This window comes from Syngnathus floridae, chromosome 2 (assembly GCF_059516105.1).
Source record: "Syngnathus floridae isolate MCC-2025c chromosome 2, RoL_Sflo_1.0, whole genome shotgun sequence".
NCBI classification, from domain to species: Eukaryota; Metazoa; Chordata; class Actinopteri; order Syngnathiformes; family Syngnathidae; genus Syngnathus; species Syngnathus floridae.
This window is the reverse complement of record NC_142414.1, coordinates 12,578,878-12,592,284: the sequence shown is the minus strand read 5'-3', so window position 1 is coordinate 12,592,284 and position 13,407 is coordinate 12,578,878. Positions and strand designations below refer to the sequence as shown.

At 39.6% G+C, this 13,407-nt stretch overlaps 2 protein-coding genes across 14 annotated transcripts in view; both read right to left on the bottom strand.

Annotated features, from left to right (window-relative positions):
* Window positions 1–182: 182 nt before the first annotated feature.
* On the bottom strand, window positions 183–3,430 carry fitm2 (fat storage inducing transmembrane protein 2). The gene is made up of 2 exons (XM_088369086.1): window positions 3,215–3,430; window positions 183–2,334 (listed from the first exon to the last, which is right to left on the bottom strand). Exons 1-2 carry the CDS (start codon window positions 3,385–3,387, stop codon window positions 1,725–1,727), a joined length of 783 nt encoding a protein of 260 aa, XP_088225212.1. The 5' UTR covers window positions 3,388–3,430; the 3' UTR covers window positions 183–1,724.
* A 2,534-nt stretch (window positions 3,431–5,964) lies between these two features.
* The window catches only part of LOC148401810 (rap1 GTPase-activating protein 1-like), a 41,543-nt gene continuing 34,100 nt past the window's right edge, over window positions 5,965–13,407 (bottom strand). For 11 of the 13 annotated variants that reach the window (XM_088366048.1, XM_088366013.1, XM_088366023.1 and 8 more), the window contains 11 exons: window positions 13,220–13,360; window positions 10,647–10,781; window positions 9,716–9,793; window positions 8,984–9,093; window positions 8,789–8,908; window positions 8,381–8,492; window positions 7,873–7,984; window positions 7,496–7,575; window positions 6,406–6,447; window positions 6,246–6,293; window positions 5,965–6,168 (listed from right to left, as the gene is read on the bottom strand). In XM_088366048.1, coding sequence (XP_088222174.1) covers window positions 6,439–6,447; window positions 7,496–7,575; window positions 7,873–7,984; window positions 8,381–8,492; window positions 8,789–8,908; window positions 8,984–9,093; window positions 9,716–9,793; window positions 10,647–10,781; window positions 13,220–13,360 — 897 coding nt within the window. In that variant the 3' untranslated portion in view covers window positions 5,965–6,168; window positions 6,246–6,293; window positions 6,406–6,438. The remainder of the gene's footprint in view (window positions 6,169–6,245; window positions 6,294–6,405; window positions 6,448–7,495; window positions 7,576–7,872; window positions 7,985–8,380; window positions 8,493–8,788; window positions 8,909–8,983; window positions 9,094–9,715; window positions 9,794–10,646; window positions 10,782–13,219; window positions 13,361–13,407) is intronic. The other 2 variants (XM_088365997.1, XM_088365970.1) reach the window with 2 other exon arrangements.

Genomic DNA, 13,407 nt, shown 5'->3' with positions numbered 1-13,407 from the left:
GGACCTTTTTTGTCTTTTCAATGTTACATATATGTATTTATTATTTCTAGAGTTAAGGTTTTGGGTGTAATTTAATATCTGTTTAGCATAATCTTTAAATGTGATCTTATTAAAAATGGCAAAGGCATGCAGCACAACCACCGTCATTAAAATGGAATAAAACTGCAAAAGATTGAACAATATCAATTCATTTAAACCTTTAATACAAGTTTTTGGCACCTGCAGGTGTGTAACAAGAAAATATTTTCTTGACAGTTTGATGAAGCTCAAAGTATGTAATACAAATGAAAGTACTACTTGACTTGTACTAGTAATTGCATACATATATATTTTTTGCTCTTTCTATGAAAAAAACCCAAGATGGTCCCAAAGCCGAAAACACAGACCGTGGACAAGCGCAAGCGTCGTCTTTTCACCCAGCTTGACATAAATTTCATCATGCAAAGCAGCACAACACAAATTATTTCTCAAACTGATACGGAAAACTCCCAATATTAATATTTGATGTTCATCTGCGATGATACCCGAGGCCAGCCAGTCAAAAATGAAAGAAAAAGGCAACAAAGACAATGCATTGGGATGCAAGTCTTGTGTGAGACAGTGGGCCAGCCTACAGCCACACAACAAACCCTTTGCACCAATTTGCCACAGGTCTAACAGAACGTTCCTGGCCTTTAGCATCATCTTTTGGCATGTTGGTGCAAATGTTAAAGTTACACATCAGCAGCCAAGCTCAGCATATCATTTGCATTTTTAATCAAATCATTTGTAAGGGCAATGTTGTAAAATGACTTAGAAGTGGTTTCGTATCACAATAGACATGCAACAGTTAATATATAAAAAACTAATCAATTATCAAATTAATTAACAATCATTGTGACAATCGATTAATTGTGTAGAGTCGAGACTTTATTCAACTTAAATTTGTCTAAATACTCATGATTTCAGCCTCTCAAGAGTAAATATTCCCCAATTTCATTAGTGTTTCACAAAAGCATCTTTTGTGTTAACATCTGCCATCAACAATTTCCCTTTCAGAAACACTCAGCCACATTTTTGTTCATTTCTGAACATGTTAGCTCAAACCAGAAAATAATCCAAATCAATTTGCGCATCTCCTACATTGTCACATTGAAACATAGTATAGGGATGGAATTCCCCCCTCCACATATATGATTCACTGTTTCATTGATTACTAAGCAATCTTTAGCGTTTAGTTTTCCATAGATTAGGTCTAACAAAACTTTTCTGTACTCAAAGAGGGCTTTGGCACCATCGTGTGGCAGGCAGCTTGTTGCCAAGGAACTATGTTTATGTGACACATCAGGAGCCGAGTTTGACACTGGGTTACAGTTGCTCAAAATCAAATCAGTAAGCCATTTATTTGTAGGACAATATTGTAAGACCACTATTGGAGTATTTTAGGATCAGAGTTCGTGGTCTATTTACAGTTTAAACTATCAAAATAGGCAGTATTTTTTTTATTAAAAAATATTTGGAGGGTCAATTACATTACAATTTTCAGTAATGGGGATTATTGTAGTGTCATATACAATTACAATCAAAAGCTAAGTAATACTGCTTCAACAGGATTACCACACATATGTCTTTAATAAAAACTACAGTGCTTTGCTCTTACATCACACCAACGTTGGTCTGCACGCATCGACCACTGAATAACTTAAATAAGAGTGTAGTGTATCGATACAAGAGCGCAGGCACAGCTAGGCATGTTGTTTCTGTCCTTTGAGCTGGGACTGTGGCGGGAGACCCGGTGACAGCGCTGTAAGGTACCAAAAGCGATATGTCAAGAACCACGCCAGCAGCCCGCTCGCAGTGCCCAGCACCTTGTGAGACACGTCGTGGAAGTAAACCGAGGTGCAGAGGAACATCCACATCCAGATGATGACTATGAGGTTAAGCGCTACGTACAGAAGGTTAAGGACACCCCTCGGTAGCGCAGACATACTCGCTGTCTTCAGAGAGGCCATGGGCGCCGTTTCCTCCACGATTAAGAGGGCGGAGTACGTCAAGATGAAGGAATGCCCCGAGATGTCAAAGCCGTGCCAGTGGAGCCCGGCGCGCCGGCATTCGGCTTTGGACGAAAATTGGCTGTTCTTCACGTCCATGGAGTCGGTTTGATAACAAGAGCCAGTCACGTCCTCGATGTAGAAAAAGGTCTCGGTGCACACGTACCACACGGCCGTGGCCACCACCAGAGAGAGGAGCCGTCTGCCCAGGTAGACAGCGTTCCGGCTAAAGGCCGTGTTGGAGAGGAGGATGAAGGGAGTGAGCAGCAGCAGCGTCCATCCCCATGACACTTTGACAAAATAGCTGTAAGATGAATAAGAGGATGCTTGTACTCATTCAGCCTTCCTATATGGGAAGTAAAAGCTTTGCACGCATGTTCTTATGCAAATATAACTGCTAATCTCAAAAGTCACAAACAGCAAGGTTTGAGGTCAGAAATCAAATGGCAGATTTTGTTATTCAACAATAATTTGGCGATGCTATTCTACCATTAATGTTACCTAGAACCAGAAACACTTAACAGGAAAATGTTTTCAAGAGGCAAGGTTAAAACAAACCAACAGAAATAATGTGGCTGTAACTTTGGACAACCTTGAAAAACTGCAGACGTAGCTGTGATCGGTATAATTAAATTCATTTTGATGGGAATCAGCACACACCTGCCACCATTTTAAAGTATATCTGCAAGTGTAAATCCCAAATACTGCTTCTCCAGGGCTGAAGTATCAGTGAGTGTTTTGCTGTGTCCACGAATGAGAGGAGTCAAATGCAGATGTCAAACTTTATGTACATTTTATGTACAGGTGTGTACGTGACTAGTAAAGATGATTATTATTATTCCCTCGACCTTACCTGGTTCAAGCTAAAAAATAAAAAACAGCCCCAAATCAAGCTGCATAAAGCAGAAAGGTGATTCACTTCCACACAATTTGCTTTCCGTTCATGCATGATGACCTCTCGCAGGTAAATTTAACGTTTCGTTGGAGCACACCAACGAAGGTACTAAGTGACCCCCAACTTTTGAGAAGTAGTGTATGTATATAAAATAGATATATCTAAATATACACCAATTATAGAAACAATACACGCAATACAAGTCAATAAAAGTTGAATGATTTCTAGCAGGGACTGCCCTGACCTCAGCAGGCTAAACAACAAATTAGCCATCTTTAGCTCTACTCACACGTTCAGGAAATTTCTTCTGCTGCTGAAATACGTCTCCGGCACGAGCTGGAGCTCTTTGAGAATGGAACCCACGACTGCAATTAGCAAAAACATCCACGGGAATTTGTGTCTGACGGCTGGTATCCTCCAAAGAGTCACCAAGTTACACACGACGACGTCCACCGCCGCCATGTTGACAACTTCGCCCGGGATGGACTTATTCTGCGTTTTGCTTGACGTGATAACGCGTACATGGCGCATTACTGCCGTCTGGTGGTGACAATTTGAATGGCACGCATTCACAGGTACAGGACACTGGACGCCTGAATGCTCGCGGTTCGGCACCCACGGATTCGCGTTTTCATTTTTTTGGGGGGGGAATGCTTTGTTTTCTTTTGTTTTTTCTTTTGTTGTAAGGTGCCCCCCAATTCTCCTCCCATGTCACTGGATTTTTTTTTTTATTTGGGGGTAAAATTTACTGTGCTCTATACTTTTTTTTTCCCCAACAATGATTGTGCACTTCCTAACTATCTTAAAATGCCAATTTTAAGATAGACATTATGCGCACATATTTTTTTTATTGAACCAATGTGCACAAGCGTATCGACATTTATTTTAATTTTCAAATGCTTATAGAAAAGATCCACTGCTCAACTACAAAATTAACCACATATGGTACAGTGAATCACCAACCCCCACCCAGGTTTAAATGGCTAACTTGCATTAAAAAAAATATATATCATTCAAAGTTGCCACTAAACTGCTGAACAGAAAAACAACATTTAATGCAAGAACTCATTTTGTGCATATTTTCACCCAAATCTACTTACTCAAATATTTTTACATTTATGTTTCAAACGAAGTTAAGGGTTTAACACCTGGGACTTTTTTTGACATAGCAATAACATTTTCAATCCAAATAGATGTAGGATTTACTATTACGTTTGAAAGTTAGGGTTGTATGTAGGAAGCTGTTATCTCCAAGTGTGATGGCCTTTTTTGGTTGCCAGAATTAAAAAAACGGAACTGAGATGACTTGCAAACGGAAGTTGTATTATGGGTTACGGGCCACAGTGAGTTTGAATACATGCTGAAAATGTTTCATGAAAAGTCTGCTTTTTTTCATTCTCTCATTTAAACTGCATGCCATCTTCCATGTGGCACAGTCGTACAACTGAGTAAGCTGCACTTTTCTTTCCAATATGGAGGCATTTTTGACAGCTGATATTAAATGTGTCAATGAGAATACGCTGACCAACGCAAACCAACGTAGCATGGGATTTATTTACAATAAAAACAACAACAAACATTTGCTTCATGAACTATACTTGTTTGTGGTAAGGCAACTGAAATAATCCAGATAATGTACAGATCCTCCCTTTTACACAATAGCCAGAAAATTATTTAGAATCAATATCCAAAAGCTCTCAAAAATACAATTTTAAATGTACAGAGCTGAACAATAATGCACTGTTGATTTGGTCAAGCCTTTTTCAATTTTCCACCCCCCATTTTTTTATTTTATTTGCACAATCAGCACTTGAATTTGGAGCATTTTTTTCCAACTTCAAAGCCAATAAAAATTCCTTGTTTTAAATTTCTTATACTGAGTAAGGAGTTGACCCCTGAAGTGTTTCACAGTTCAAAACATTCAAATTCATGCCAAGGAAAAAGAACATCGCCATCTAGATGGACGTCACTTCAGAATCAACTTAATCAATAAATAAAACATTCAAAGAAAACCAAACTGGAAAATTAAATAAAAAGTGGTCAAGAAACACAAAGCATTAAAACAAGTCAATGGTGCATGCTTCCAAATTCCAAACAGCATATATTGGCTGTACTGCACCGACTCGTTGGGATCTTGTACTGCCTTTCATCATTGGCTGCAGGAGGTTTGATTCCATTAAAAGAAATACAGTGGTGCCTTAAAATACAAGTTTAATTACTTCCGTGACCACTCCATAATTATCTCTCCCCGTTGAAACGAACGGCCTCCCGAACCCCCTAAAATGTTTTCTTATCAGAAAAATGGCACTATATAATATCATAAACCAAAAGAGCAGTAGCGTAATAACAAGGAATATAAATAGGTAAACAGTTCAGCGCATCATAACTTAATGCTTCAATTCAATACGCGCGACTGCTCTCGCTGAAGTGACCACCTTGGCCGCCAGGGGGCAGCACAATACAGACAAATAAAGAGTCAAAGCTAACCTCGGTACATATAATAAGCCGCTTTAATATTACAGTGGGCCTCAACTATTTGCCAAAAGAAAAGAAAAATCACCCAAATGAAAACTGTATCTTGAAATAAGTAGGGTAACTTGTCTCAAGGCACCACTGTATAATAAAATGTATAAACCACAGCTATAATGCTGGAAAACCAGTTTGGGTATTTGTCTACAGATGTCAATAATTGCTTTTATTGATAATATACTCTTATTTTATTTATTCTAGGATGTCCAGTAACATAAGGCAAAGAGACTGCAGACAAAAACTAGCCTTTCAGCTAACGAGTGACTTCACATTTATTACAGTGTTAATTGCGTACACTGTCCCTTTTGAAAATTAAAGAATATGAATTTGAATTAAACCAGATTAAAACCCGCACGATCATTTTGACACAGAATTTTCACAGCCCCCTTCATACCCTGTGGAGTTGGAACATTCAAGAACACAAAGTCAAACGTGTTACACATCAAGACAGAACAGGTTGCGGGAACCATGAGTGCACATTCACACCTCAGTGACAAAGAAACGAGTGCCACGAAATCACACTGTGCCAAAGTTTGGCCCTGCTGGCGCGTCTCTCGCCATATGTGAATGTGGCATGCTGCAACCTTCTCCAAGCAGCTGTCAGGTGAGGAACCGTGCCCGATACTCGTTGCTTTTCTCCAGTGTTCGGCACATCGGTCATAGCCAACGCCTGCACTGGCTCATCTCCCGGAGGGACTGTGATTGATGGGAATGCTTTGGAACAGGAGAAAAACACAATCGTAAGCCAAGAGTTGCACAGAAAAATAAATAACATTGAATGACGATCCAACCTGAAGATGGAAATCCGCAATGCGAGCAGGTGGGACGAGCTAACAGTTCTGCACAAAAAGTAATTAAAGCACAATGAGAGCAAGACTCGACAGACAGCGGTGCCTTGAGATACAAGTGACTTTTTCTGATTTGTTTTTGCCGTGGCTTGCGAGCACAAACCTGAGATACGAGCGCTGTACGATGGCAGTGAACTCAACTCAACTAAACAAAAAACAAAGAGAATTACATGTTGCATATATCAACCAACCATACAGATTTAAGTCCTCTAGTTTAATGCTGCCACACAATGGGAAATGCCATTGACTGGCTAAAATTTAGCATGGACAGTCAGCATGCAATACCCCTTAAGGCAATGGATATTTGAACATCAACAGTGCAGCAACACATGTAGACAGAAAATATGACAATACCCAAAAGCATAGATTATTTATCTTCTGCAAGGAGCAGTTTATGAAGTCACATTAGTTGTGACACTATTCTTAAATATTTGCATCTGAACGACGTCTTATACTGCCCCTGGTGCCCAAGGCAGGCACACTAAATGAAGCAGTACAGAAAAAAAATAATAAAAGCATGTAATTATGATGCACAAATATTTTCCATTCTTTTTAATTATGTTATTACACTTTTTTATTTGAGGAAGAGTATAATGGAGTGTGACTTTCCTCATCAAAAATAGCCCTCCAAGCATTTTAGTCAACAGACTAATGCCATTTCCATTCATTTCAATAAAGAAAGAGGATCTGAGATACAGTTGCTTTGAATTACAAATATAGTGACAAAACAGATTAAATCATATCTCAAGGTACCACTGCATACTGTGAACATTTTCATCATGACGTTGCACATGCAGCATTTCCGGGTGGAAAAAGCTCAAGATTCTTCCTTGTAAACAAATCCGTGTCATGTCATTTCAACAAGGCAGGACCATTGATGAAACATACGAAATGGACTGGATGATGATTTTGGTCTTTTTGTAGTTTGAATGCGTGAAATGTCAATCGGAAAGAAGATTTTACAAAAACTAAATTGTTTCCATGGGAGAAGGAACGAAATGAGGTTAATAGTTTACATTTCAAATGACTTGAGTTGTTAAAATAAAAAAATCTGATATAATTAACATAATAATTTAGGGACAGATTAATTAACTGGGATTTCTGTTGGTGGAATTCAATCAGGATTCCCCTCACTCACATCTTTTGCCAGATTAATTTGGGTATTAGCAAAGAATAAGACCGGGTAGACTCACCGATGACGACTGATGATCGTGAGGTCGCTCGAGTTTGATGCGGATGTCTGTTCCTTTTCCCCGCTCACTTTTAGCAGGACCTGAGCAATTGATTAGCACACACATAGCATTATTTCTCCTCCTGCGCAGTACAATGTACCCGGAAAGTAATCACAGCACTCGATCTTTTGCACATTTTGTGATGGTGCAAGCAAATTGGGACAAACGAAAATTGATACATGTCATTTTTTATTTTTTAATTCATTTGCAAAACACATTTTTTAAGACATTTCCAATATGAAGTGTTGTGTGTAAAATTAATGAAAAAAAAAAAACATGGGTCAAATTTGCCCTTGAAAATGCCAATAATAAAATGCCAATACATTTAATGTTCAAACCTGGCGAGCTGCCGCGGCTGTTGGTACTGGCGCTGCTCGCACTGTCGTCCAGCCACGTGCTGTATGTGAGAGAGTCCCGCTTGTGTGGTGTCCCGGCAGATGACAAACTCTCCTAACCGATCGCAGGCCACAAGAAACACGCACATCAGGTGAAATGCACAGAACAATTCTTCAAAAAGAGGCTTCAAGCTGCCAAATTACAATATTGTATTAATGATGCAAAACCAATTTAGTTGTGTACATTGTATTATTTATTTTATGTTCACAGCATATAAAGAATAATATTACAGAGAGCTCTTTTCCCTATTAGAAAGTACATTAGAGCTAAAATGTTATGTTTTTTTAGGGAGGTAAGATGAAACGGATTCATTATTGTTCATAGGTGTCTAATTAAGGGTATGAACCAAATGTTTATGTTTGAATGGCGTACCTTTCTAAAATGTGGTTTCTTAAGACTTTTTTACTAGCACCTTCCATCCTTTTGCTGCATAAGGAACACAGAACTCACCATGCCCGTGTCATAATCCTCCACCACCTCGTTTTCCTCCACCACGCTGGCAAAGCTGCTAGCGTTTGACGAGGAGCGCGAAAGGTCATTGGCCTCGGGGATGGATGGGGCCCTGCCGCACAAAAAACTACATGTTGCGTTCAACCACAAAACTGCCACATCATCATTTGATTTTTCCATTTTATGGTGGAAATCCAAAATGGAAAAATCCAAATGATGCTTATGTGAGATTTCTTTGTCTTTTTGTTTTTTAGTCTATCATTAATTTTTTTTTTCAAAAATGACTATGTTAAGACTTAATTGGCAAATTAAAATATTTTCATTATCATTACTATTTCCAAAGCAAGTCTTTTTCACTACATGGGCCAAAAAAATGATACCTGACCTCACCAAGATCAGAGGTCATACCTGTTTTTGGTGGTAGTGAGCGCCTCAGGTGAGCTCTGATTAGATGAGTTGTCCGATTTCTGGTCCTGAGAGACGTGGCCGCTGTCGGGGGTCTTTTGGGTGTTCGGGGAATTCTCTCTGCTGCTCCGTCAGACACAAGGAATATGAATACTTCTGTGATACTGTTTGAGCCAAGATTATGTCTTCAAATTGCACCTTTTCTCCTGCACTTCCTGAATATTTTCAATCCCGATGGCACTACTTCGCCTGGAGCTGAAGGGACCAGACTTTTTCCTGGTGGGGCTTTTCCCTGGAATAATCAAAGACTGCCAGGGAAGAGAGAAACAGAAATCACAAACTTAGAGTACGCATTATTTTACATTATTATTATAAATATCTGCTTCTTCATAAAATGACTCTCTCTCATGCAGCTAATTAAGACAACCAAAATATTAGACAGCATCAGTCAACACTTAAAACATTTTCTTTTTGGAACAACTCATATTGAATATTATTAAATGTTGTAGCTCTACCTAATGTTGTGGCCAGTGAGTGTTTTCTATTGTATTGCTGCAATTACATTTGCAATGTGAATAAATAAAAATATGAAATAAGCTGTATTTACCAAAGATGCCCAATCAGCAACCTCAGCTTTTAAGCTTCAAAATGAACCACTGTATTAACATTTAAAATTTGGGACTTAATTTATAAGTCAAGCATGGAATAAAGATAAAAAATCATTTATACAGAAGTGTACATAAAAATATCAAAACTGTTGCAGTGGTGTCTTAAAATCATATTTATCCTTAACTTAGTACATAAGATCTCTTTCAAGTTATTTAAAAAGATGGCATGAACAAGGACTTGGCCATGGTGCAGTGGTGCCGAGCAGACAGACAACATAGAGAACAAGCGTTGTTTGAAAAATAGTGAGAATTAAACATGAACCTCTTCTACTGATCCTATTCCTATGGCACTGCCTCGACGTCCATATTTACTGGGACTTTTGCCTGGGACAAGCAATGACTGAGCCAGGCAGGAGGAGAGAGATGGAGAGAGACAAAGAGGGGGGGTGACAGTGGACAAGAAGGGTCAACATGAGATCATATACAAATACATGAGATTCCATGCAAGTTGTGTCGTTCAAACAAAATACAAAGCGGGCATCATTTTTCTTCCGCGTGGTGTGACACAAGCGACTGGATGAGAGAAAGAAAAGGTGAGCCGGATAAGTGAGCCTGTGAGGACAAGAAGATACAAAAACAAAATAAAGCTGCAGATGACACAAAGTAGCAGTTATACATTGGGGTTCACACCAAAGCAGTGTTATTGTTAGTTTGGCAACCTGGAAGTGAAACACAGCGATGCACCTGTTTTGAAATACCAAATACATTTTCGCCACCTTCGTAAAATAACTTGCTTGTGGCCCAAAAAAAAAAAATTCTTAAACATCTCACAATCTAAAATCGCCTAAATTCTTAGTTAAACAGGATCACTCGATTCGAACCCTGAAATGACAAAAATGACAAAATATATTTGGTTCAGCTATGCATGGATTCCTAAAACAACTTGTTCAACATAACAAAACGCTCAGGTGCACCTTTAAGGAGGTGCACGATATCACCTCATGCTGATGCAAGTCTGCCGCTGCTGTGAGTCGAGTGGCACGGGCTATTGTTGTCGGACAAACGTGCAAGCCTTGTGAAGTGAGAACCGAGCCCCACGAGGCACATGGCTTCAGTCAAGCGCTTCTCTGTGAGATGTTAGTGCAGCAGGCAAGTGAGAAGAAGGGAAGGCACAAGCTCTCATAGTTCTACGGGACAAAAGGAGGCCCGAGGCGCGGCTCTCCAAAGACCAGGAGGAGCAGGGCTGTACTTACTATCCCTGGGAATTTGGGGCTCTCTGCGGGTGTGCAGTGGTTAAAGCTTCCGCTGAGGCTAGCCGGCACTGTGTGCGGCTTCTTGAAAGTAAAACCCATGGCGTCCATAGACTGGCTCCTGCTGCGTATCACCCGCTAGGGAGAGAGACGAGGAGGGGGACATGCATTGAAATGGCGACAACCCCTCGGCATTGCTGCTAGATGAGAGAGTGACCCTCACCACTAGAAAGCCTGATGCACCATTCAGGCCCAAATAATATAATCACTGTTATTTTGACCAATTTTGCAATCACGAATATTCATCATTATGTTAGGGGGAGAAAAAAAATATTTTTATATCACTACTTTTCAACAAATGGCATGTAAACGGTTTTTAGTGCGACACGAAAATTACAAATATAATACACAGATTTTCACCATTCAGTGGCTGGTCCGTTCCCTATTATATAGGTGATTTATAATAAATTATCATAATTGATGCACATTAGAAATGTATAGAAAAAGCACCAAAAACGGACTACTATTGTGCTCAGAGAGAAACCATGTCTAATAAAAAGCTTTGCTGTTGTTCCTTCTGGGTGCCAGGGAACTACAAAGTATGCTGAAATGACATCTATAGGCAACTATAAACAAACCTTGTAGATATTTGCTACCAAGAAACGCGAGACTGTCGTATGTATATCGTGACTTTGATAAGATGAAAAGAAAAACTTGCTTCCCAGCTCTCAAAATAAGGAGCAAATTCATTCATCTTCCAAACCGTTTCTCCTTGCGAGAGTCTCGGGCATGCTGGAGCCTATCCTAGCAGACTTTGGGCAGAAGGCGGGGGACACCTTGAACTGGTCGCCAGGGCACACATAGACAAAGAACCTTTCACGCTTACAATCACACCTAAGGACAATTTGGAGTGGTCAATCGACCTACCATGCATATTTTTGGAATGTGGGGGAAAGAGGAGCACTCGGTGGAAACCCACGCAAGCACGGGGAGAACATGCAGACGCCACAAAGGGAGGCTGGAGCTGGAATCAAATCTTGCACCGCTGAACTTTGAGGCGGACCTGCTAACCAGTGCGGCACAGTGCCACCCGTGCTTTATTCAAGTTTTAATAATGTTTTGAACCCCTGAAATTGTTGAATAACTTTTTAACTTAATATCCTCTAATGCCAGGTCTCAGCAGTATTCATGACAACAGACCGATTTTAACAAGACATTTGTAAACTTCTACCTCTACTTCGGAAAACAATAACCGCACCAGTAACTGAATCAGTTTCAAAATTGTTGATATTGTTTAATCCTTGCCTGGTTGTTAATTCGCCCTGACAAAAAAGAAGCAACTGTTACGTCTCAGTGCTCGCAGGTGGCTCACAAGATGTTTAGTGAGCTCAAAAAGGAAGCGAGGGGAAAGTGGCACTCTGCGGGAAAAAAGCCAAGTGTGTTGATATGCAGGCGTAGCATGGAGAAGCAGACACATCTGGAGGTGAAAAGCACGTAGAAAGCAAGGAAGCATGGGAAGGCGAGAGTGGCGTGACGCAGAGGAACAGAGCGTCTTCCTGCTAAAGTCGTCATAGTCATTAAAGAACAGTTTAACAGCCACAGAGGAGGCGGACAGAAGACAAATGCAAGTTTCATGTGTCACCCCGCATCAAACACTGGGCAACAACAACATTTAGTGTCATTTTCAGTTGTAGTTTTAAACTTTTTTTTCTATGCCAGTTCGTCAAAGTATAGTGGTGCCTTGAGATATACAAGTGACGTGGGCTGTCATTTGCTGAAGAAAGATGGGATTCAAAATAACCACATAGCTTTGCTTTAGATGATGCCATATTAATTTGAACAAAGAGAAAATGCCATAAATAGGTTAATGAATGTCATGTGTATGTCGGGCTGAGAAATGTGACTTTTTTTTCATGTATGTATGGTTATGTCTGTTTTATATTTCCCTCAAGTGATATACAGAAGGAACAGCATAATGTCAGTGTTGTAATTTTCATTTTAAAAAATCATTATTTAATATTATCAATAACAATTGTTGATAACAGTAATATTATCAATAATAAATTATTATTGAAAACAAATATTCATTATTATAAGAACATTGTTTACTGTCTATACTTAATTGAAACAAAAAATCTGGCAAAAATGATTTTCCATTGAATTATCTCATTACTGTAACATTGTATAAAGTACAATATTGTGTGGCGAACTTTTTCCTAAACCAAAATATTTCAGAAATTTTGAGGAAGGTTCGAGAGGATTAATTTCTATTGCACTTTTTTCTCCGTACTAATTCTGATGAATAAACAGAACATGGGTACAGAGAGAGCCAAATGACAGCAAATAAAATGATCAACGAAGCTTTTATATTTCTTTCATAGTTTCAACTCATATCTCAAGGCACAACTACAGGTTTGTTCCACATACCGAGAAAAGCATTTTGTCAATTTCAACACATTTCCAAGAATGCCAAACTATTCCTTTCCTTGATGTATATTTTTTTCACGAAAGCAGCATCATTTGAATAGGAAGCGAGATTATTTGTTGGAAGCCACTGCTCCCGCCTCGACAGTTACCTTGAATGACTCAAAGAAGCCTCCTCCTCCGCCGCCACCATTCTCCAGCTTGTCATCATCTCCCCCGACACCCATCATGGCCTGGCTGTTCACGTGCAGCTCCTCGTAAAGCGTTTCCAACAAGGCTGACCTCGTTCGCTCCTAACTCAGGCGTGTGCAAAGACGCGCAAAGCACACGCTTGTCATTT

Coding starts and splice junctions, on each gene's coding strand:
- fitm2 (XM_088369086.1), bottom strand. CDS start 3,387: ATGGCGGCGGTGGACGTCGTCGTGTGTAACTTGGTGACTCTTTGGAGG. Junction 2,335..3,214: donor AGAAGAAATTTCCTGAACGT/GTGAGTAGAGCT, acceptor TTCATCTTACAG/CTATTTTGTCAAAGTGTCAT.